Source organism: Arachis stenosperma, chromosome 1 (genome assembly GCF_014773155.1).
Source record: "Arachis stenosperma cultivar V10309 chromosome 1, arast.V10309.gnm1.PFL2, whole genome shotgun sequence".
Taxonomy (NCBI): domain Eukaryota; kingdom Viridiplantae; phylum Streptophyta; class Magnoliopsida; order Fabales; family Fabaceae; genus Arachis; species Arachis stenosperma.
Window position 1 is genome coordinate 124958066 of NC_080377.1, and position 23921 is coordinate 124981986.

General features: G+C 33.1%; 2 protein-coding genes across 2 annotated transcripts; both read left to right on the forward strand.

The window, feature by feature from the left end:
- Positions 1-14206: 14206 nt before the first annotated feature.
- LOC130940699 (stem-specific protein TSJT1-like) lies at positions 14207-16396 on the forward strand. Its single transcript, XM_057868916.1, has 3 exons — positions 14207-14496; positions 15572-15812; positions 15986-16396. Exons 1-3 carry the CDS (start codon positions 14294-14296, stop codon positions 16250-16252), a joined length of 711 nt encoding a protein of 236 aa, XP_057724899.1. The 5' UTR covers positions 14207-14293; the 3' UTR covers positions 16253-16396.
- Positions 16397-18382: 1986 nt separating this feature from the next.
- LOC130941960 (protein trichome birefringence-like 10) lies at positions 18383-21002 on the forward strand. The gene is made up of 3 exons (XM_057870619.1): positions 18383-19018; positions 19703-20251; positions 20451-21002. The coding sequence occupies exons 1-3, from the start codon at positions 18465-18467 to the stop codon at positions 20797-20799; spliced, it is 1452 nt and encodes a 483-aa protein (XP_057726602.1). The 5' UTR covers positions 18383-18464; the 3' UTR covers positions 20800-21002.
- Positions 21003-23921: the final 2919 nt, after the last annotated feature.

Sequence of the window (23921 nt, forward strand, 5' to 3'; positions counted from 1 at the left end):
CCAGAAACACGGCCATAATACAGATGATTGTGTGGTTGCCAAAGACCTTTTGGAACGACTAGCAAGACAAGGACACCTAGACAAATACATTCGTGGTCACATCCAAAAGCGAGGCTCTAGTTCCACACCAAACGATCCCTCTGAACAACACCGAGGAAAAGAGAAGGCATTTTCAAGCCAATATGAAAGGCCACGAGGTATAATCAATTGTATTTCAGGAGGATACGCAAGTGGAGGATACTCAAGCTCGGCAAGGAAAAGATCGTTCAGATCAATATGCTCGGTAGACGGACCGAAACAACATGTACCAATCACTAATCCACAACCGGAAGTCACTTTCACACATGCCGACTTTAACACCAACATACAAAATTTGGACGACCCTGTGGTAATCACCCTCCAGCTAGGAGACCTGTAAGTGAAAAAAGTGCTCCTGGATCCCGGGAGCAGCGCCGATGTTCTGTTTTACTCCACATTTCAAAAGATGAAGCTCAGCGACAACGTGCTACAGTCCACAGGAGGAGACTTGGTCGGCTTCTCAGGAGAACGAGTCCCAATACTCGGATCAGTGGTTACAGACCACACTGGTGAACCTCTTTCAAAAACTCATGACATTCAATTTAGTAGTCGATTGTTTCAGCCCATATAACCTTATTCTTGGCCGACCTTTTTTAAATAAGTTCGGCGCCATTGTATCTACAGTTCATCTCTGTGTAAAGTTTCCACTGCAGGACGACCAGGTTGCAACAATACATGGCGACCATAAAGAGGCACGACATTGTTACAACATCAGCATGAAATTCCAAAATCGCTCAATGCAACAAGTCAACAACGTCGGCCTAAACCAAAAGGAGCACACACTAGCCGAACTGGACCCAAGAGCTGATTTCCTCGATCGACCAAAACCCTCTGATGACCTACAAAAAGTATACTTCAACAATGATCCTAATAAATTCACATATGTAGGTACCTCAATCGATGCATCTGAGTTACAGACCATAACAACCTTCCTGCAAGAAAATGCCGACCTTTTCGCATGGAAACCATCAGATATGCCCGGAATCGACCCACAGATTATCAGTCATAGACTAGCAATAAACTCGGCAATCCGACCAGTACAACAGAAGAAACGCAAGCTCGGCGAAGAGAAAAAGCGAGCGTCACTGGAAGAAACACAAAAGCTCATCAACGCCAAATTTATCAAAGAAATCAGATTCACCACCTGGTTAGCCAATGTGGTAATGGTAAGGAAACAAAATGGTAAGTGGCGCATGTGCGTCGATTCCACTGATTTAAACAAAGCATGCCCAAAGGATTCTTATCCTCTACCATCCATAGACTCTTTAGTAGACAATGCCTCAGGCTACGCTACTCTAAGTTTTATGGATGCGTATTCAGGGTATAATCAAATAATGATGCACCCCTCTGATCAAAATAAAACCGCTTTTATCACTGATTTCGGTAACTATTGTTATAAAGTTATGCCATTTGGACTAAAGAACGCAGGTGCAACTTACCAACGCCTTATGGATAAAGTGTTCGCCAGACAAATCGGCAGGAATATCGAAGTTTATGTCGACGATATGGTTGCCAAAACAAAAATCGGGGATAACTACATCAGCGACCTTACAAAAATATTCGGCCAGATCCGCCAATACAACATGCGTCTCAACCCCGAAAAATGTGCATTCGTAGTTCAAGGGGGTAAGTTTTTGGGTTTTTTGCAAACATGCAGGGGAATAGAGGCAAATCCAGATAAATGTCGAGCAGTGCTGGACATGGCCAGCCCTAAAACCGTCAAGGAAGTTCAACGCCTAACAGGACGACTTGCTGCACTTTCCAGATTTGTTCCTTGCCTTGCTTCAACTTCTGTTCCTTTTTTCCAAACAATTAAAAAGAAAAATAAATTTGAGTGGAACGACGATTGTGAGAAGGCCTTTTCAAAATTAAAAACAACACTCTCACAACCGCCGATTCTACAAAAACCCCTACAAGGGGAGGATTTATTTCTATATCTGTCAGTTACTGATTGGGCGATAAGTTCAGCCCTTGTTACAGAAAGAAACAAAGTTCAGCATCCAGTGTACTTTGTTAGCAAAACTCTCCAGCATGCCGAACTCAATTATCCAAGGATTGAGAAGCTCGCATTAGCACTTATATTCTCGGCGCGACGCCTCCGACCTTATTTCCAGAGCCACGTTATCCATGTCAGAACCGATCACCCACTAAGACAAGTGCTACACAAACCAGAAATTGCAGGACGACTAATAAAATGGGCAGTCGAACTATCTGAGTTCGACATCAGATACCAATCCAGAGGACCGATCAAGTCACAATTCCTGGCGGATTTCATTGCCGAGCTTACAATACCATCCGAGGAAGACCATGCAAAACAATGGATTTTATATGTGGACGGCTCTTCAAATCACGGAGGCTGTGGTGCAGGAATTCGTCTCGAAGCCGAGGATGGATTCATATTGGAACACTCAATACACTTAGCTTTCAAAGCAAGCAACAACCAATCCGAGTATGAGGCACTACTCGCCGGACTCCGACTCTGCTTAGATCTTCAAATATCGACGATCAAGGTATATTGTGATTCTTTATTAGTCGTACAGCAGGTAAATGACCTCTTTCAGGTAAAAGATCCTCTACTCTCTAAATACTTGCTATTAGTAAAGAAATTATCAAAGAAGTTTATCAAATTTGAAATAGAACATATACCACGTGAACAAAATCAGAGAGCAGATCTCTTATCTAAGCTCGACAATACTCAGTCCAAGCTATCTACACTGCAACAGTTCACAATAACATCACCCATTGTTACTCTGATAAACGTCTTAAGTGTTTCACAGGTAACAGATTGGAGGAACGACTTCATACACTATCTAGAAACAGGTGTTGTACCAGAAGGGGTCGAAAACAATAAAAAGTTTCGCCGGCAAGCATCCTCCTTCATAATCCTCAATGGAGAACTGTATCGAAGAGGTTATACTCGGCCCCTACTCAAATGTCTCAACAAGTCCGAAGCCGACATAGCTTTAGCCGAGGCACATGAAGGAATCTGCGGCACCCATACAGGAGCTCGGAGCTTATCATCAAAGATCCTTAGAGCTGGGTTTTTCTGGCCGACCTTGAAGCAGGACAGCCAACAGAAAATCAGGTCATGTAACAATTGCCAAAGACATGCACCACTGATATACATACCTGCCGAACAGTTACATCACTCGGACATCAGTTGGCCATTTAACCAATGGGGGCTAGATATACTCGGGCCGTTCCCTACGGCACCGGGCCAGGTAAAATTTCTTATTGTCGGCATTGATTATTTCTCCAAATGGGTGGAGGCCCAACCTTTAGCGAAAATAACATCACAACAAATGATTACATTTGTTTGGAAAAACATTATTTGCCGTTTCGGCATACCTAAGCATATTACAACTGACAATGGTCGCCAGTTCGCCGATCAGAAATTTCAAACTTTTTTGCAGAATCTAAAAATAAAGCAACACTTCGCCTCTGTTGAACATCCTCAAACGAACGGACTAGCTGAGGCTGCAAACAAAGTCATCTTACATGCACTAAAGAAGAAACTAGATGACGCCAAAGGACTATGGGCCGAACTAATACCTGAAGTCCTTTGGGGATACAACACCACCCCACAAACATCAACAAAGGAGACGCCATTCCGATTGGTATATGGCTCAGAGGCGATGATACCACTGGAGATCTCCCAGAACTCTATCCGAACTTACATCGACAATTAAGACGAACATGGAAAGCTCGCAGCCAATTGGGATGGCCCATACCGAGTATCCAAAGCACTCGCCAAGGAGCTACAAACTAGATCACTAGATGGTAAAATCTTGCCTATACATGGAACGTGTCTTTCTTAAGAAATTTATAGTTAAAAAGACAGGGACGGCTTGTACTCTTTTCCTACTACCAAGATTTATCCCAAAGGGTTTTGCTTGGAGAGGTTTTAACGAGGCTAGCCTACCTGCACCTTTGTATGTAAAGGTTCAAAACTCCGAATATAATGAGACGAACAATGTCTTATCTTTGCTACTCTATCAATTGATCTTATCGATCTATCAATACAGCTCGGACAAATGCCACTAGCTATCAAATAACATATCAAACCTCAAACCATAAACTCGGAAAAACATCCGAACAGTCACAAAACAGCTTTATAAAAGCACCAATTAAACATTCAAACAAGTCACTCTAACAAAAGTTCAAAAAACAAGAGCGATATTGTTATCAACTTACAATAAACATTCAAACTAAACATATGCAAAACAAGTTCAAAAGAACTTTTTTCTTACACCCTAAACATTATCAGCCTCGTCTTCTGCGTCCCCATCATCTTCAATAAGTTGACCATCTCGAACTATCTTCCCAGGATCCATGCCAGAAAGGTCGGCATCCGGAACCAAAAACTTAACCTGTAACCTTGCCCTTTCAAAACCTTCAACAAACGAATCCAAAATCTCATCCGCCTTTTTCTTCTCCATATCCTTAAACTGAGCAGTCACCTCAATCAGACGACTTTGCACGTTCACCAGATCGCTTTCCTTTTTCTTCAAATCCTCAACATCCTTAGAATAACTTTCCTTAGTCTCTTTCAGCAACTTCTCGGTCTCAGTCAAACGAGCTTGAAGCTCAGCAGCAAGACTCTTACATTTAACCAACTCCTCCTTCAAAACAGACACCTCCCCCTTTTCAGCAGCAACTCCCTTATATTTCAACTCCTGACTTCGCCCAAGACTTGCAAGGCGCAGCCTAACAACCTAGAGAGCAAAATAAACTCATAAGACTACCAAAGGAAAAATAAGGAAAAATCAGTAACTTATTACCTGCATATATTGACCAATAGCCATATCCCCGACCTCCTTTGCAAGAGTTACATCAGCCGACGATTGGCAATACTCGTCCACAACAGCCATGAAAGGATACTCCTTTCCCCACACTGAAAAAGCCTCGCTCTCTTCAGAAATTTCGTGAAGCCTTTTTTGATTTCCCATAAAGGCATGTATCTCTTCCAGAGGGACAGCTAACTCTTTTTCATCAGAATCATCTGATAGCTCCACAAGGTCGGACTTCTTTCTCTTCTTCGCAATCACCTTCCTCCGCCCTTGACGAGGCTGCGAAACTCGCCAGTCCCAATAACCTTCTCAGCATTCGATGACGATACCTCCTTCTCCAGATTCTTACTCTTGAACCGCGTCCTTAGCGATGCTGCAGAAACGCCTGGATACTTTCCACCTACAGAAAACAATTCGTGTTAGACTTCTCATAAAAAAAGACGGACATTAATGTAAGCCCTAAAAACTCACCTAAATACTCTACAACAGCACCTTTATCATCCTCCCACTTCAGCAACTCATACATCGATATCAAATTTTTCCGATCAACATTCTCCACAAAAACTCTATCAGACACTCATTCCTCGGCGATATCACCTCTGGGCCGAGTATATTTTGCGGCTCCGAGCACCAAAAGAGAGGAAATTTCTCAGCAAGATTTTCATCAATAAAAAACGGGAAGTGCTCCTCTGAACTCCTGACCTTAAAATACATCTCTTTGAAGTCTTTAAAAGAAGACTTGTAAAGTTTGAAAATCCCAAATCCCGGAGTACTATTGAAGTTCACCCACCCCCCTTCCACACCCCTTTAGCTTGAAATAAAGAAAAGAATAAATCCACAGACGGCACTTCCTCTAGAAATTCCATCAAAACTTCAAAGGATCTCAGGAAAGCCCACCCATTGGGATGAAGCTGTGAGGGAGCACAGTTGAGCTGCTTAAGAATCTGACACTCAAACTCCGTAAACGGAAGTCTAACCCACAACTCTTCAAGCACACAACTATGCATGTAGAAGAAGCCAAACCCCCACTATCGGTGATAAATCCTATCATCCACACTACATGGTAACAATTCCACCTTCACCCCGGAACCCGCCCTCACTATTCTATTCACATCCACCTCCCTCACCGCCGCTTCATCAGAGAAGAGTGACACCCGTGATTTAACATCTTCCCCTACCCAATCATAAGACCAATCCACCTTATCCTTTTTTCTCTTTCTCAAAACCCATTAGATTGAAAGACAGTATCAGAATAACAGAAAGAAGAAGAAGAAAGAGAGAAGAAAACACAGAAATAGATCAGAAACAGAAAAGGAGACTCATACCTCTCTTGCTCATTCTTCAAAGAAGCAAGCATATAACAAACATCCAACAAAAACCCACAAAAAATCTGAGGAGATTCAAGCAATTAAAGGGACAGAACGTTCCAAATAATAACCCCCACTCCCAAAGCCACATCAAACAGTGAACCTAACATTGGGAATCAACAAACTTAAATGCAACCATCATTCTTTCTCTTTCATCAGAAAATAACGGACACGACTCCCCAGGTATCCAAAATTTAAAACACTGAACCATCTTTTAATGAAGTAAGTTGATCTGGGGGCTCATTCACTAACCCACACAAACCGAGTTATAACTCATCAAAAAATAAAGCTCAACCTGCTTCATTAAAATCCTCCTCAGGCTAAGCTTGGGGGCTGTGATATGGTCACCATTAATACGAATCATAACTCAGCCTCATAATCAGCCATCATCATAACTCGTCATTTGCCGTTATTATTCGGCCCTTATGAGCTATAACTTGGCAAAATCAATATTATTATAACCGACGTCTCAAACGGTAAGGATAAAGTCGGTTACGAAACCAATCATCAGAAATGGACAAATGATCATCTAAGATGCAACGGACGAGTAAATATCTATAAAAGAGAAGGTAAAGTATCTTTTTGAGATATTCTGAACTTGATATCAGTACTGACTTAAGCATTGGAGTGCCTTTGCAGGTACACTCCGCCTCCTCTATATTACTCGCATTCTCATATTTACAATGAACACGGAAAGATCGGACCTTGAAGGATAGACGTTCAACCTTGTAGCATATAGCTCGGCTGATCTCAAGGAGTTGAAGCCGACCTATTTACCAGGCAAGATCACAGATAAAAAATAATAAATGGCAATCCTGAAAGATATTCTGATAATTTTGTTTGTCTTACTTTTTTTCGAATGAAGATTTTATCCATTTAGATAATTTTAACATTAATTTTTTTATGTGCAATACAAATTAGTTATCTGTTTAAAACAATTTTAATTTAACCAATGTATTAAAATTAAAAATATTATGAGTCAATATCTTTTTTATCAACACAAATCAATATTTTAGACTAATATTTTACTTTTATACTATTAAAAATTTAAGATTTTTATACTATTTTTCATTTAGGACATTTATGTAAAGTTGAATCGCATTTTTAGACTAATATTTTTTATCAATAGGAATTAATATTTTAGACTAATACTTTAATTTTATTTTATTAGTCAAATATTAATAAAAATAAAAAAAATTTCAAAAATTAATTTAGATATGGAGGAAAGGAGTCCATGCAGCAACATCACCGCCTCGTCACGTGTCAGTCATCTGCAAAACACGCAAGATGGTGCTGATAGCATCTGTATACGTGTCCCCCGTCGTAGGCAGCAAGTTGGTGGCGTGTTGATCTCGTCCGTCCACCTCAAACAGAATTTTACTAATCGTGCATGTAACTTGGTTTCGGGTATCAGATAAAAATAATTAATGGCAACCCTCGAAGATATTTGACAATTTTGTTTGTCTTATTTTTTTCGGATGAAGATTTTATCCATTTAGATAATTTTAACATTAATTTTTTTATGTGCAATACAAATTAGTTATCTGTTTAAAATATTTTTATTTTAACCAATGTATTAAAATTAAAAATATTATGAATCAATATCTTTTTTATATATACAAAACAATATTTTAGACTAATATTTTATTTTTCTACTATTAAAAATTTAAGATTTTTATACTGTTTTTTATTTAGTATATTTATGTAAAATTGAATCTCATTTTTAGACTAATATCTTTTATCAATAAGAATCTAATATTTTAGACTAATACTTTAATTTTACTTTATAAGTTAAATATTAATAAAAATAATAAAATTTTTCAGAAATTATTTTAGATATGAAGGAAAGGAGGAGTCCATGCAGCAACACCATCGCCTCGCCACGTGTCGGTCATCTGCAAAGCACTTAAGATGCGTGCTGATAGCGTCTGTATACGGGTCCCAATCGTAGGCAGCACGCTGGTGGCATGTTGATCTCATCCGTCCACTTAAACTGAATTTTACTAATCGTGCATGCAACTTGGTTTAGGTTATCAGATAAAAAATAATAAATGCCAATCCTAGAAGATATTTTGACAATTTTGTTTGTCTTATTTTTTTTCGAATGAAGATTTTATCCATTTAGATAATTTTAACATTGATTTTGTTATGTGCAATACAAATTAGTTATCTGTTTAAAATATTTTTTATTTTAACCAATGTATTAAAATTAAAAATATTATGAGTCAATATCATTTTTATCAATACAAATTAATATTTTAGACTAATATTTTATTTTTATACTAATTAAAATTTAAGATTTTTATACTATTTTTCATTTAGGACATTTGTGTAAAATTGAATCTTATATTTAGACTAATATCTTTTATCAGTAGGAATCAATATTTTGGACAAATACTTTAATTTTACTTTATTAGTCAAATATTAATGAAAATAATAAAATTTTCAGAAATTATTTTAGAAATTGAGAAAAGGAGTTTATGCAGTAACACCATCGTCTCGCCACGTGTCGGTCATCTGAAAAGCACACAAGATGCGTGCTGATAGCGTCCGTACACGTGTCACTATCTTAGGCAGTACACTGGTGGCGTGTTGATCTCGTTCGTCCACCTCAAACAGAATTTCACTAATCGTGCATGCAACTTTGTTTAGGGTATCAGATAAAAAATAATAAATGACAACCCTGGAAGATATTTTGATAATTTTGTTTGTCTTATTTTTATCTGGATGAAGATTATATCCATTTAGATAATTATAACATTGATTTTTTTATGTGCAATACAAATTAGTTATCAGTTAAGAACGTTTTTATTTTAACCAATGTATTAAAATTAAAAATATTATGAGTCAATATCTTTTTTATCAATACAAATCAATATTTTAGATTTATATTTTATTTTTATACTATTAAAAATTTAAGTTCTTATACTGTTTTTCTTTTAGGACATGTATGTAAAATTGAATCTTATTTTTAGACTAATATCTTTTATCAATAGAAATCAATATTTTAGACTAATACTTTAATTTTATTTTGTTAGTCAAATATCAATGAAAATAATAAAATTTTTCATAAATTATTTTAGATATAGAAGAATGGAATCCATGCGGCAACACCATCACCTCGCCACGTATCGGTCATCCGCTAAGCACGCATCTGTACACGTGTCCCTATGGTAGGTGGCGTCTTGATCTCGTCCGTCCACCTCAAACAGAATTTTACTAATCGTGCATGCAACTTGGTTTAGGTTATCAGATACAAAATAATAATTGGCAACCTTGGAAGATATGTTGACAATTTTGTTTGTCTTATTTTTTTTTGGAGGAACATTTTATCCATATAGATAGTTTTAACATTAATTTTTTTATGTGCAATACAAATTAGTTATTTGTTTAAAACATTTTTATTTTAACCAATGTATTAAAATTAAAAATATTATGATTCAATATCTTTTTTACCAATGCAAATCAATATTTTAGACCAATATTTTATTTTTATACTATTAAAAATTTAAGATTTTTATACTATTTTTCATTTAGGATATTTATGTAAAATTAAATCTCATTTTTAGACTAATATTTTTTATCAATAGGAATCAATATTTTAGACTAATAGTTTAATTTTACTTTATTAGTCAAATATTAATGAAAATAATAAAATTTTTAGAAATTATTTTAGATATGAAGGAAAGGAGTTCATGCAGTAACACCATCGTATCGCCACATGTCGGTTATCCGAATAGCACGCAAGATGCGTGCTGATAGTGCCTATACACGTGTTACCATCTTAGGCAGCACGCTGGTGGCGTGTTGATCTCGTTCGTCTGCCTCAAATAGAATTTCACTAATCCTACTTGTAACTTGGTTCAGGATATCAGATAAAAAATAATAAATGGCAACCCTAAAAGAAATTATGAGAATTTTATTTGTCTTATTTTTTCGAATGAAGATTTTATCCATTTAGATAATTTTAACATTAATTTTTTTCTGTGTAATACAAATTAGTTATCTGTTTAAAATATTTTTAATTTAACCAATGTATTAAAATTAAAAATATTATGAGTCAATATCTTTTTTATCAACACAAATCAATATTTTAGACTAATATTTTACTTTTATACTATTAAAAATTTAAGATTTTTATACTGTTTTTCATTTAGGATATTTATGTAAAGTTGAATCTCATTTTTAAACTAATATTTTTTATCAATAGGAATCAATATTTTAGTCTAATACTTTAATTTTATTTTATTAGTTAAATATTAATAAAAATAAAAAATTTTCAAAATTATTTTAGACTTTATTTTTAAAAAAATATTAGATATTATTGGACTTTATTTTATTTCTCTATTTTAAATAAAAAAAATGAATCATATAAAATTAAAAAATAAAAAATAAAAAATTTAATTTTGTAAAATTTTTTATGTTTTATTTTTTTATCCATCGGATAATGATATACACTGGGACAGTTGACTTTTTTTGCTTCACTTCTTCACAAATTAAGAATAAATCAATTTAAAAATTTAAAATTTTGAATAAATTAAAAATAAATTAATTTTAAAAATATTTTTATTTTGAAACTAAAAAATTATTTTTTAACCAAGAAGTAGAAAAATAAATAAATTAAAAAATATCCAATAAACAAAAAATTTAAAAAGTTTAAATTTTTAAAATTAATTTATTTTGTATTTGTGAAAAAATAGTATTATCCGGAGAATAAAAAATAAAAAATATTCTCAAAAAAAATTTAGGATTTCAAAAGACAGTTTTTTATTTTTTGAATTTTTAAATTTAAAAATTTAATTTTTTATTTAAAATAAAAAGTAAAACAAAATCCAGCAATATTAGAAAGACAAAAAAATATAAAAATTTTTTATTTTTAAATTTTGAAACAGAAAAAATTATTTTTTTACTAAGAACTAAGAAGTAGAAAAATAAAGAAATTAAAAAATATTCAATAATAAAAAATTTAAAATTTAAAATTTTTAAAATTAATTTATTCTATATTTATAAAAAATAGTATTATTCGGAGTATAAATAAATTAAAAAATATTCTTAAAAGAATTAAAAAATTAATTTATTCTATATTTTTTAATTGATTATTTAGTAGATATTATTGAACTTTGTTTTATTTTTTTAAATAAAATCACTATATATGTATAGAGTTGATTAAGATATCTGTCAAATGTAACTTTCGTCTAATTATTAATTGTACATAAAATCAATTCTTTAAATACACACTCGATCTTTGTTAGGAATCATCGTGGTCGTGGGAGTAGGCCATCTAAAATGATTGATTTTAATTTTCTTGTAGGGTATATATTTGTTAAATGAAATCTATTATAGTACTTATATGTTAACAATAAAAAAAATTAGACGTTGCCTTCTCAACAAGTTTTCTTTTTTCGCTGATTCTGCCAAACCTGTTTCTTTGGCTGTGGTTTTGTTGAATAATAGACAGAGACAGTAACAAAAAATAAATTAGAAAAATAAAAATTTTAGATATTAATTGTTTATTTTTAAAATAAATTATCTTTTATAGAATAAAAAATAAAAATTTAATTTTTTAAAATTTTTTAATTTTTTTAAAAATATTTTTTTATTTTTTTATTTATCGAATAAAAAAATAAAATTTTTTATTTAAAGTAAAAAAATAAAATAAAACAGTAATAATTGTTCTAACTTCTACCTGGTGTGCATGATTATTTTGGTGCAAACTAGGGATTTTTAACTTCAAATCGTTATAATAAAAAATTGATTAAAATTGTATTAATTTAAAATTTAGACTTAATTAAATTTTATTTTTGATAAATCATATCTATATTGGATTGAATTTTGGATCTCTTTTCTAAAACGGATTCCATCTAATCTAAACCATATAATATGATATAATAATAATATTATTATTTTATTATTATATTTAAAATTTTATTCATAATATATTTAATTTATTAATAATTTTATCTTATTCATATATCATTATTTAGTGATTATTTTATAAATTAAAAAAAAATTATTTATTTATTTATTTTAACTAACTAATAATTTTATTTTTATTATTATTATATTATTAATTTTTTAATATACTTTTAAAATTTGTTGTGTTATTGTTAATTATTTAAAATTTAATGCTGAGACTTAATATATATATATATATATATATATATATATATATATTTATTTTTATTTATAAAATTGTAATTCCAATGGAATTCAAATCAATTGAAATTGATTAGATTGAATCAAAATATCTAAAAAAAATTTAATCTAAACTGTATTACAAATAAAATTAGTATTCTGAATCAAATGATGAATTTGACTCAAAACTGATTTAAAAGTTAAAACACATCACACATCACGAACACCTCTACATAAAGCAAGGAACAGTGAGTGATGCGACTTAACTTAATTGGTAATTTTTTTAGAGAAGAACCTCATCTTGTATTTAATAAATTAAAAAGTCATATATTTATATTTGTAATTCTTAAAAATTATAATTTTTTAATATATTTAAAGAAATATTTTTTTAAAATTAACTTATATTTATTAAAATTTAAAAAATTAATATAGCATTGTATATTAATAAATATTTATATTTATTCTTATATTTATGTTTGCTAAATTAAATTAAAAATAACAATAATTATAACTTTTAAAATTTTATTTTTTAGATTAAATATTTAAATTAGTCCTAAAAAGTTTTAGATAAGACACTTTGATTCCAATAAATTTTATACTTTAGAAGTTTTTAAGAATTAGATCCAATTTGGATAATCAACTTAATTAATTTCTTTTTGATAAAATAGGTTAAACAATAAATGACTATAATAAAAGTAGTTTATATAAGTTATTTTGTATTTGAAATTTTAGCTTTAAAAATATTTATTTTATAGAAATATGATAAAAAGTAGTAGTATTATGAAAAAAGTCATTTTTTAACTTTTCTATAAACTCCTAAATAACTTTTTAAAAAACTGTAATTTAATTTTAAAAATTATACCAAATATTAATACTACTACTTTTCATAAATCATAAATAAGCTCAAAAAAATTATTTTAAAAATTTTTCAAACCAACCTTTACTCATTGAACATATTAGTTATTTTATCGTCGTTTTTAAGAAAGCTAATTTATTTTATATTAATTTTTTTTAAAATTTAATTATTTTATAATAAAATTTATTAAAAATTTATTTATCTAAAAAATATATTAAAAATTTAATTGAATGCAATAAAATAATTAATTTGATTGACGAGAAATAAATTTTCAAAACTTCTAAAATAATAAATTTGTTGAAGATTAAAATATCTAATTTAAAATTCTTTTGACAATTAATTTTGACGTTTATTCTATCTTTTAATGATAAAAACGGTAACAAAACCTCTTAAGTAAATGGAGGCTCCAGGAAATTCTAGATACTTCCGCATCAGCCTCCGTCGTTGCTGATAAATGATAATTCGTTCCTCTTTTATTTTTTACATTTGTCAAAAAGTTAATGTATTTTATTTTTAATGAATTAAAATAAAACAGACAATAATTTGTTTTTGGACAAAACAGACAATAATTTTGAGTAAGTAAGCAGAGTAAACTTTATAAAAGTTAGTGTGGACTGGGGTCCATTGCAGTATGCCAGTATTTCACTACGATGTCTGGCTCCAGTGACAAAAAAATCATGGCCTTATGTGAGTTCCTTGCGCCACATGTTCCAATCATCCCCTTACAAAAACAAATATAAATTTAGTTTTTGTTTCCAAGATTGTTTGTGGATTTTATTTAAGAATAAAAATATAAAAATTTGATTCTTAATTTTTCAATTTATTCTCCGTAGTAATCAAGTGCTTAAATAATTAGTACAAATAAAAAAAAGAAACACTCTTAAAACATTTTTAACTAAATGGAATAAATAATTAAATTAAGACAGTGAAAATGGGTTGGTCCCCTCCGCCGGTCTATATAAAGAAAGCCACACTCTCACTTGGTTCCATTCCATTCTATTATTACTTCATTTGAAATTGTGATTTGTGTGGAGATAGATATATAGATTGAATTTAGGAATTAAGAGATGTTGGGTGTGTTCAGCAGCTCCATCGTGTCGGCGCCGGAAGAGTTGGTAGCGGCGGGAAGCCGAACTCCGTCGCCAAAGAGCACGGCGGAGACGCTAGTGAAGCGATTCGTAGAGAGTAACGGATCGGCGGTGTCGGTGGAGGTGGGTGATGATGTTCAGCTGGCTTATAGCCACCACAAAGAGTCGCCATGGAGACCAAGGTTTGTCTGCATGCTTCTCTTCTTATTATGCCACCATATTACTTTCTGAATTTCCACAATTACCCTCTCCTTTCCTCCGATCCCCACTTTATATCTATAATATGCTCATACATCATACATAATTCAACATGTTCATCAATAATTCAAGTTAGAATTACTTGCATCTTTGTTTTCTATTTGGAAATTTTTAAGGCTTCGGGTGATTTTAAAGAGATGAAAACAAAATAGTGTTTTTAAAGCATTTAAGATAAAAATTTTAAAAATGATTTATATTTATTAAAATTAAAAAATTTAATATAATCTTAAATATTAATTAATATTTAAATTTAATTATTATATTAGTATTTATTATAATATTTTTAAAATTTAAAAATTATTTTATTAAATATATTTATTATTATTTGTATTTATTAAAAATTATTTTTAATTTAATTTATTAAATATAAATGTTCCAATTTTTAAAAAATAAAAAATTTTATTAAATCAAGCTTAAGTATTCTGATCTTAGCGAGATATATATATATATATATATATATATATATATATATATATATATAAATTAAGTATATAATATGATATATAATAAAAATAAAATTCATAAAAATAATAAATATCTAATATTTTAATAAAAGAGTTCTGTATTTGAATTTTTGAGATTGTAAAAATATATTTTTATTATAAGTCCGGTTGGAAGAGATAAAGCTAGACGCTTGATCTAATTAGAGGTTGGTAGGGTACTAAGGGTAGGGAGAAGTACGATGCTTTTTATGTAATTTTCCATTTTGGAGTCGTCGATGATTCCCATAAACTAGGCCACGCATATTCCTTGTATTCTAAGTATAACTGAATTCACCCTTAAGTGAAGCTCAGGATTGCAGCGGATTATTTCTTATCTGTCGGATAGAGAGATTGAGAGATACTGTAAAAAAATTAAAAATCAAGGTTATAGTTTATTTATTTATTAAGAAATTAATTCTCCTCCCCTCCAGTTTAATTTATTATTTATTGATTTAATAATTAAAAGAATAATCTGTTTTTGACATTGAATGAGAAGTTTACACATAAAAAATGGCAGATCGTTCGCCGTGAAAGATGAGATATTCTGCGTGTTTTCGGGAGTGCTTGAGAACCTGGGGAGCTTGAGGCAACAGTACGGACTGGCCAAATCTGCAAATGAAGTGGTTCTGGTGATTGAAGCTTACAAAGCTTTGCGTGACAGAGCACCCTACCCTCCCAATCACGTGGTTTCCCATCTCAGTGGCGCATTCGCTTTCATTCTTTTTGACAAATCCACTTCTACGCTCTTTGTGGCCTCTGTAAGCAACCATTAGTGTTATTTAGATAATTTTTCATTAATAGTAAATGTAGATTCAATTGTTATAATTAATTACAGTAGAAATATATAAGGAGCACATAAAAAGAATATCAAATTTATTATTTGGTAATAGTTCCTCACGACTCATCATTAGCATTTGTTTGACTTTGACAGGATCAAGATGGCAAGGCACCTCTATATTGGGGAATAACTGCCGATGGCTATGTAGCATTTGCTGATGATGCAGATTTGCTTAAACGTGCTTGTGGCAAGTCTCTTGCTTCTTTTCCTCAAGGATGTTTCTACTCCACAGCTGTTGGGGGTTTGAGGTCTTATGAGAACCCAAACAATAAGATCACTGCTGTCCTTGCTAATGAAGACGACATCTGGGGTGCTACTTTCAAGGTGGAGGGCCCAGCAGTTGTGGCAGCAACACAGTAGCGTATCACTTGCAAAGCCCATGTAAATTGAAGTATTAAGGGTGTAACCATGTTCATAAGATAGAGAACTTACTCTTCTTCTATCTACATGTACATACAGTTATGCTCTTTCCAATCTAATAAGGCTGGTTTTTGTTTTATATAATCTCTCTGGTGTTAATTTGTTATTCTTTGTTAGATTTCCTAAATTCCAATGCAGCATACACTGAGAATGGGGAAATAAAGGCATGAAAAGAGAAAACCCGAATAAGAAGGGAAGGAAATGATTCAAGAAAAGATCACGCCAAATTAGTTGCCCTTGCAAGATGTTTATAGGTTTCACACAGCATTAACCGGCAGGACAAATGTCTTTCAAAACTGCAGTGAAGAATAAAATTGATTAAAAATTAAGTAAATAAACATCATGCTAATAATCATAAAATTGAACTAACTTGAGTTGGTAGTGGGTTAGCTAACTCATCTTTAACCATTGTGGATTAGTAATTTATTGACTAATGATAGATTTTCAAATAAAATTTACATGTGTAGTAAATTAGTTTTTGACATGTTACAATGAGAAATACAGTTGGAAATAAAAAATAATTCTAAAACTGATGTCTTTTTTTATCAGATGAATTGGATAATTCTTAACTAAATATAATTACATCACAAATTCACTAACATTATACATACACAACACTTTAATAGTTTCTCTCCACTATTTGGTTTCCGTCAAATTTGGAATCTACATCTGGTTACTCTCGAAGCAAGTGAATTACCATTGTGCTAGAACCTAGACCACAACAGCAATCAATTTATTCCCCCGGCTCCAAAACTAAGTGGACTATAACTCCAGGGGTCCATTAGGCCTGAAATTTTTGTAAGAAGAATCCAACATAAAAAAATACAGGTAATTGTAAATTTTTGGTTTTCCCCAAAAAAAGAAATGGATGAATGCAGCATTGTGAGTAATTGCTTTGTAGTTGGTGCTTGGTACGAATTAAGATTCCTTCATCCAGTATTCAATAATGATAACTGCTCTGCTGCAGTGAATGGTGAATAGCATGGATCCGGTTGTGATTATTTTGTAGTAATACTGTTAATTTTAAATTGGGGGGGAGATGGTTCGTGGAACCATGGAAGTGGCAAGTCCTTCAAACAGATAACATGAATTGATCTGCAGGAGACAATCCCCATGTGAGTCCTAATCTGTTGCTTCTTCTTTTACAATTCATCCTCCCCTCACGTGACATCCTCTTCCAATTTTGATTTCACTTTTACTAATTAACAAATGCATCATCCTAGAACCTTCACTTAATCACCTCTGCTTATACTACCTTGCTCCTCATTTTCTCCTTTCCTGCCTAAGCTACACCCTCGTCTACAAATAAATAGGATATTTGTGACTCTCAAATGCTTCAACCGGTCAACACTTCACTGATCAACATTGACTCTCACCACTTCATTTAAAAAAAAAAAATTAATATAATACAAATTATAAATTCGATAATAATTAATTAGACTTTGCTAGGTAGATACTGATTTTTGTGAATAATATGAATAATGAGCTTTAAAAATTTGCCAAATAAAATAAAAACACACTATCTCTAAATTACCCACATAAATCTTAATATTAGAATAACTATCCGCACAGTCGCACACGTAGTGAATTGAACATCCAATCTATCAATTATTCACATTATTTAGTATTTTTATTATCTACCTAAACTTTTCTTAATTAAATATTTACCTCTCATTCCGAAAAAATTGCCCTCCATATGAGAATGAGAATACCGTGTCGGTCCTGTAGTTTTCTAGTTTTAACGGTTAATACTTAAAGCCAACAACGTTGTACAGAGTTTGCGCGTGTATACACGGTCCAATAAGAAGCCCAATTCCCTGACTCGCATGCATTGTAGCACCGACACGTGTCCTCTGCAGTTGTTCTTTGCCCTTTCACCCTTACCCCCACGTTTTTATCACATTTGAGTAGTGGGATTCAACCCCACGTTCACAAAATCCTGTGTTACTTCAAGTCCACCGGTCTGAGTTCGTGTAGGAAATAATTGCAAGGCAGTGGAACTCTCCTTTGCTTCTTCAACACCCATATGTATCTTTCTTTTGGCATATTCATTTCATTCATTACATTTACATAACTGACCTACCAAGCAAAGCATTCTTCTTCTGTTAACTGTTGAGTTGTGGTGGGGGCATAAAGGCCTTCTCTTACTTGCATGCCACACTTCTCCTCTTACAAGTTTCCGTTTTTCATTTTTGTCTCATTATCACACATCACTCGTCACTGCCACCGTTACCGCAATACCCGCATTCTCAAAACTCTGATGTCTTCTCCTTGGAGCCCATCGCATGCACAGCAAGAATTTCATGAAGCTTTTAGGAGGGTTAAGCGCTTTAGGTTGTTTGAATCCTCTCTGGGTGCTATTGGTTTCGTTCTTGTCACTGCCTTTGTCATTTGCTGCTTCTTCTTTTTGGATAACAGAGATTTTGCTGCTAGATTTGGTCCCAATCCCATGGATAAGCCCAAGAGGTTCAATTGGTTGCAGATGAAAGGCTCTGTTTCTGGGGAAGGCAGAGTTGAATTCCTTCAAGAAAATGGTGGTGGCTGCGATTTGTTTGATGGGAACTGGGTTTGGGATGAGAGCTACCCTCTCTATCATTCTAAAGATTGCAGCTTTCTCGATAAAGGATTCCGATGTTCTGAGAATGGACGGCGGGACTTGTTTTACACCAAGTGGAGATGGCAACCTAAAGGTTGCAACTTGCCCAGGTAGCCTCTCATGATTTTTGTTGATTGTTTTCAAATTTGGAATGAATTATGATATTTAGAAAAAGAAGAAAAAGGAGAAATTGTCAGAAACTTGATGACAGCGACAGAACGGTTGGGTTGCAATTGCTAGCCGTTGTCTACAGTGACTTTAATTTTATGCAACATTAAGCTTTTGGGATTTGAAACCCGTGAAAATGACAACTTTCACAGCATAATCTCAAAGTCTCTTTTGGATGGCTCTACGTTATTACTTATTAGTAAGAAGTAAGAAGGACTCCAATAAAGTTAAATCTCTCTTACGCAATTAACTAACGGTGGAAGAATATAATTAAGGGTCATCCTGTTTTACTCCTAAATATTTGTCGTTTTCTTTTGCCTTTTCCGCGTTATTTGTGATACTTTTGTCTTTTCCTCCTTTTGGAAAATGATGCAAACCCTTTTCTCTTGTTCTTAATAAATGTATTTGTTTATTGTTTTTAATGGAAATGTGATCTTGGTGAATTTTCAGTCATTTCTGCTATACACAATGGCCTCATAGTTATGTGATTATGTCAGTTAATCATGGATCAGATCAGTGGCTATGCACTCACTTGATTAGTAATATTGTTGTTGTCTCTGAAGTCCGAACTATATGCAAAATTAAGTGAAATAAACTTTGGTTAATGCATTGCTAATGAACAACAGATTCAATGCAACAATGATGTTGGAGAAACTGCGAAACAAACGGATAGTGTTTGCTGGTGATTCAATTGGGAGAAACCAATGGGAGTCACTCTTATGCATGCTCTCTTCTGGAGTGCAAAACAAGGAATCAATCTACGAAGTGAATGGCAGCCCAATCACAAAGCACAAGGGCTTCTTGGTGTTCAAATTCAGGGATTATAACTGCACGGTGGAATACTATAGATCACCATTTCTGGTATTGCAGGGCCGGCCTCCCGCCGGAGCTGCTGCCAAGATTAGGACAACACTGAAAGTGGATAAAATGGATTGGAACTCTTTGAAGTGGAAAGATGCCGATATCCTTGTTCTTAACACAGGGCACTGGTGGAATTACGAGAAGACCATAAGAGGAGGATGTTATTTCCAACAAGGCATGCAAGTTAAGATGGAAATGCAGGTACAAGATGCATATAAGAGGTCCATTGAGACAGTGTTGAATTGGATACAAGATACAGTTAATACCAGCAAGACACAAGTTTTCTTTCGTACTTTAGCCCCAGTGCATTTCAGGTTTGTTTTGGCACTTGAAACAAAACACTAAAATACAGTTGCTTTCACGTGAAGTTTATAATTAGTCAGACATGTCAAATCATCTAACAATTCTTAAATATTAACTTCACATGAAGATAATTGTACGTGAGTTTCAACCATCTTTAATTTTAACGTTGTGTTCTTTAGAAACTGAATTGGTGTGATGTGTTTTGGACAGAGGCGGGGATTGGAGAAACGGTGGAAAGTGTAATTTGGAGACACTACCAGAGATTGGGTCGTCATTGGTGCCTAATGATAACTGGTCCAAGTTCAAGATAGCAAATTCTGTGTTATCATCAGCAAACAGAAATAGTATGAAGTTGAGTGTGTTGAATGTGACACACATGACTGGTCAGAGAAAAGATGGGCATTCATCAATATATTATCTGGGTCCAGTTGTGGGTCCTGTGCCTCATCATCGGCAAGATTGCAGCCACTGGTGTCTCCCCGGTGTGCCTGATACATGGAATGAGCTCCTCTATGCTCTCATACTAAAATCTCAAGCTTCTCATAGATGGAACATGTAACACAACAAATCCTCTTAGCTCATTACAGGGAATTATTGGTCTTCAGAAGAAGCCCAATTTTTGTTTTTGGATTACAAGCTTACTTGCAGCACATAAATCAATAGATTAGATGGGGGAAAGCACATGACAAAGTATAATTACCAAAATTCTTGAATGCGTCTCAATTTCACAAAATTCACATCATTAGCTTGTTTTTAATCTACTGTGGCAATACTATTAAAAACAATCGGGTTTTCCTGTTAACTTAATAATGACTTAAGAGTTAGCACCGTACAGTGTATACACGTGCAAGAATCTTCAACAATCACAGCACCTCTATTCTATTGACATCAGTGAGTGCCAATCAACAACTATCGCGGTCTCGCCACCATAATCGATGGCAGAACCCTACTTTCTCCTCCTGTTAATGTTTCCTCCGCTGGCGCCCCACCCCGTCAAGATCCCAATCAAGAAGTGCCACGTGTTCATCACAGGGAACCAGCGGCATCGGGCTGGCACTGCCCCATCGGGCCGCAAGGTCAGGTACACCCCTACTCCCACTCCCCCAGTTTCTACAGGAATAATGATTATTGGAGTAAATCTCTATAATGGTCACTCTTCGATATCCTAATTTTTTTCTCCCAGAGATACAGCTCTGAACACCATAGTAGTTCCTATTCGGTGACATGACTTAATTCCAATTTATTTTCAATTTGGTTCCGGGTTCAGTATATAACCCTAATCCCTAATATAGCGCTTATGTTGTGCACTTTATCTCTTCATTTTTCTTCTTCTTTTTTATCATATCTTTTTACTTCATCGATGATTAATGTTGATATTCAGAAACCATGATAGGAGATGGTAGCACTAACATGGGGAGTTCCATCGGATCCGGCTACACTGCGAGAATGCAGAACCATCAAAATGTAAACTAATTAAACAGAGCATCCTCATAAAATCCCAACTTAATCAAACCCTAGAACCACATTGACCAAAAAAAAAAAGGCAAACACCATCAACTACACTCACAACACAAACATAATGAAGAACCATCAAGCATTGCAAAAAAAGAATAAAAAGAAATTATCTTCACTAAAAAGAACCTCTTGCTTATGATGGAGGAGGAGACAAACGACGAAGTGAGATCTGTTCAGATGTCTTTCTGACGCAAGAATTTTAACCCTATCAACGGAACTTTACGGCAATGCCATTGATAAACAGAGGAGGAAAAAGAAAAAGAAGAAAAGGGAGGGTGAAAGTGGAGAAGACGAGTGAAGTGAGGGTGTTTGATTAATCCCGTTTTACATGCTTAATTTGACTTGAATAGCGTCATTCTTGCCAAAGTGGGCGTCAAACTAAACCCACAACGTTTTGGTGACTGCTGACTCATCACCTAAAACGATAACAGGAACTACTATGATGTCTAGAATTGTATCTGAAAGACCACTATAAATCGGATAATTGCGTGAATTTTAGAGACCATTATAGGATTTATTCTAATTATTGTTTTTAGGTCATTAGGTGGGGATTTAATGATTTATGGTTCGTGGCTTATTCCGTTAGTAAATTTGTGTTGAAACATGATAGAAATATAGTGTTGACATATCTTTTCTCATCTAAAAGATGTATTATGACATAATATTAAATTTTGTTGAACTAACAAAAAATAACATAAAGACAAATAAAATAATATTATTTGGTCAGTAAAATTTATTATTTTTGGTTATTAATTAATCATTAATATTTAAAAATATGAGATAAAAATATATAATTGAATTATTAGACCAAAAAAATTAGATTGATAGTCAAAAATAATAAATTTTACTGATTTTCAAGCATTTTTCATAAAAAAATATCTATACAAAAAATTCAAGCAAATAAAAAAAAGATTCTTACTTAAAAAAATATTAAAAATATGGTATTCATATGTCACTTCTTAATTTAAGCAGATTTTAAATGTTTTTGTGACAGTTCCATTGATGGAGTTGTCAAGGAGAACTTTACAGAATAGTTTGCCCTGTTTGTTATAACACTTGTAGTTTTGGTTATAATGTACTAGGAAAGAATCTGCATGCACGCTTTCCCTTCCCCTGTATTGGGAGATATCACTCTATCACAACATGCACAAAGGACCATAAATTTTCTTATCTGAGAAAAATATAAGGTGTCGTTTTCTAGGGAATTGATGGGGTTATAGACATATGTACAATAGTAGTACAATGATTTGGTGCTTGAAATTTTCTAGGCTTTGCAATTGCAAGCATTATTAGTATTTAGTAATTTGGTATGAGCCTATGAGGTATATGATATCATATCATGCCGTGTTGACTGATGTTTGTTAGTCAAGGCCGCAAGGCTAACAGTTACTGCCATGTGAAACTTTAGAGTTGAGCTATGGCATCACATGCGCTTATGTTAGAGTATGGATATATGGAGTTGATTAAGTGCTTCTCAATACCGTCTTTCATCTCTAAATGAATTGTTGTGGTTTTCTTTGAATATGAATATCTTGATAAGATTGAGATGGATTGTCAATTCATTTTGTTCTAGGCAAGTGCGCACATGTGACTATCGTTTGCTCCCCTTTCATGATTGATACCTTTGAACATTCTGCTACCACCCATTTACTCACTATTATTTTCTCATCCCTATCCAAGGAATGATTTTACACTGCTTTCACTACAAAATACAAATCACACGCTTACATAATCGTTTCGAATATATTAACTAAGGGGAGTTACTTCTCCATAAATTCATGCCAATAATGGGAGTGTGGAGAATAAATAGCCATTTTGGTATCTAAAAGATTTCGATCTTGTCTAAACAAATTTATACATTTATTTTTTACCAAAAAACTCTCAAATATCTTCTTCAGTTGACCAATTAGTCTAATCATCAACCTATTATCTGGAATGATTAAGTTATTTTGTCAAAATAAAAATCTTTCGAGTGACAAAATAATTATTTATGCGAGTGCCGAAGTATATAATTAAAGTAGGACAACTTAGTGTACAAATCGGTGACTAATTTCTTATTTTAAACTCATGACTTTGAGATCATGCGGAAAAAACTCAACTGCGGTGGTTCCAAGACTTTCTTTTTGTTGAAAATTATAGTTGCATTAGTAAAATTATTGCATATAT

Bases quoted from the DNA above. Each gene is read 5' to 3' on its own strand.
- LOC130941960 (XM_057870619.1), top strand. From the start codon at position 18,465: ATGCCACACTTCTCCTCTTACAAGTTTCCGTTTTTCATTTTTGTCTCA. The intron at 19,019-19,702 runs GTAGCCTCTCAT...AATGAACAACAG, and splicing joins AAAGGTTGCAACTTGCCCAG to ATTCAATGCAACAATGATGT. The intron at 20,252-20,450 runs GTTTGTTTTGGC...TGTTTTGGACAG, and splicing joins TTAGCCCCAGTGCATTTCAG to AGGCGGGGATTGGAGAAACG.
- LOC130940699 (XM_057868916.1), top strand. From the start codon at position 14,294: ATGTTGGGTGTGTTCAGCAGCTCCATCGTGTCGGCGCCGGAAGAGTTG. The intron at 14,497-15,571 runs GTTTGTCTGCAT...AAAAAATGGCAG, and splicing joins GAGTCGCCATGGAGACCAAG to ATCGTTCGCCGTGAAAGATG. The intron at 15,813-15,985 runs GTAAGCAACCAT...TGACTTTGACAG, and splicing joins CTACGCTCTTTGTGGCCTCT to GATCAAGATGGCAAGGCACC.